General features: G+C 62.6%; 1 protein-coding gene across 1 annotated transcript in view; it reads right to left on the reverse strand.

The window, feature by feature from the left end:
* EMH_0046450 (uncharacterized protein) overlaps positions 1 to 326 on the reverse strand; it is a gene marked incomplete at both ends in the record, with an annotated part of 1,029 nt that overhangs the window by 169 nt on the left and 534 nt on the right. The window contains one exon of the mRNA XM_013496165.1: positions 1 to 324. Within this exon, the coding sequence (XP_013351619.1) occupies positions 1 to 324 (324 nt within the window). The remainder of the gene's footprint in view (positions 325 to 326) is intronic.

The following is a 326-nucleotide window of genomic DNA, read 5'->3' on the forward strand; positions in this document are numbered from 1 at the left end:
TCAGCTGCTGCTGCTGCTGCTTTGGCGGGTGCTGCTGCTGCTACAGCTGCTGCTGCTGTCGAGCCATCCAATACAGCATCGCCCCAACTGCTTCTGCGGCTGTTGTTCCCGCTGCTGCTGCTGCTGTTGCTGCTGCTGCTGCTGCTGCTGTTGCTGTTGCTGCTGCTGCTGCTGCTGGGTGCCTCGCAGAGGTCGCGTGCGGCTGCTGCTGATGGCGGCAGTGCTGCTGTTCCTGCTGCTATACAATCTGCTGCTTCTGCTGCTGCTGCTGCAGCATCCGCCGGAGCATCGTCTGGTGCTGCTGCTTCTGCTGCTGCTGATGCGGC

Source organism: Eimeria mitis, genomic scaffold (genome assembly GCF_000499745.2).
Source record: "Eimeria mitis Houghton genomic scaffold, Emh_scaff1955, whole genome shotgun sequence".
In the NCBI taxonomy this organism is placed as follows: Eukaryota; Apicomplexa; class Conoidasida; order Eucoccidiorida; family Eimeriidae; genus Eimeria; species Eimeria mitis.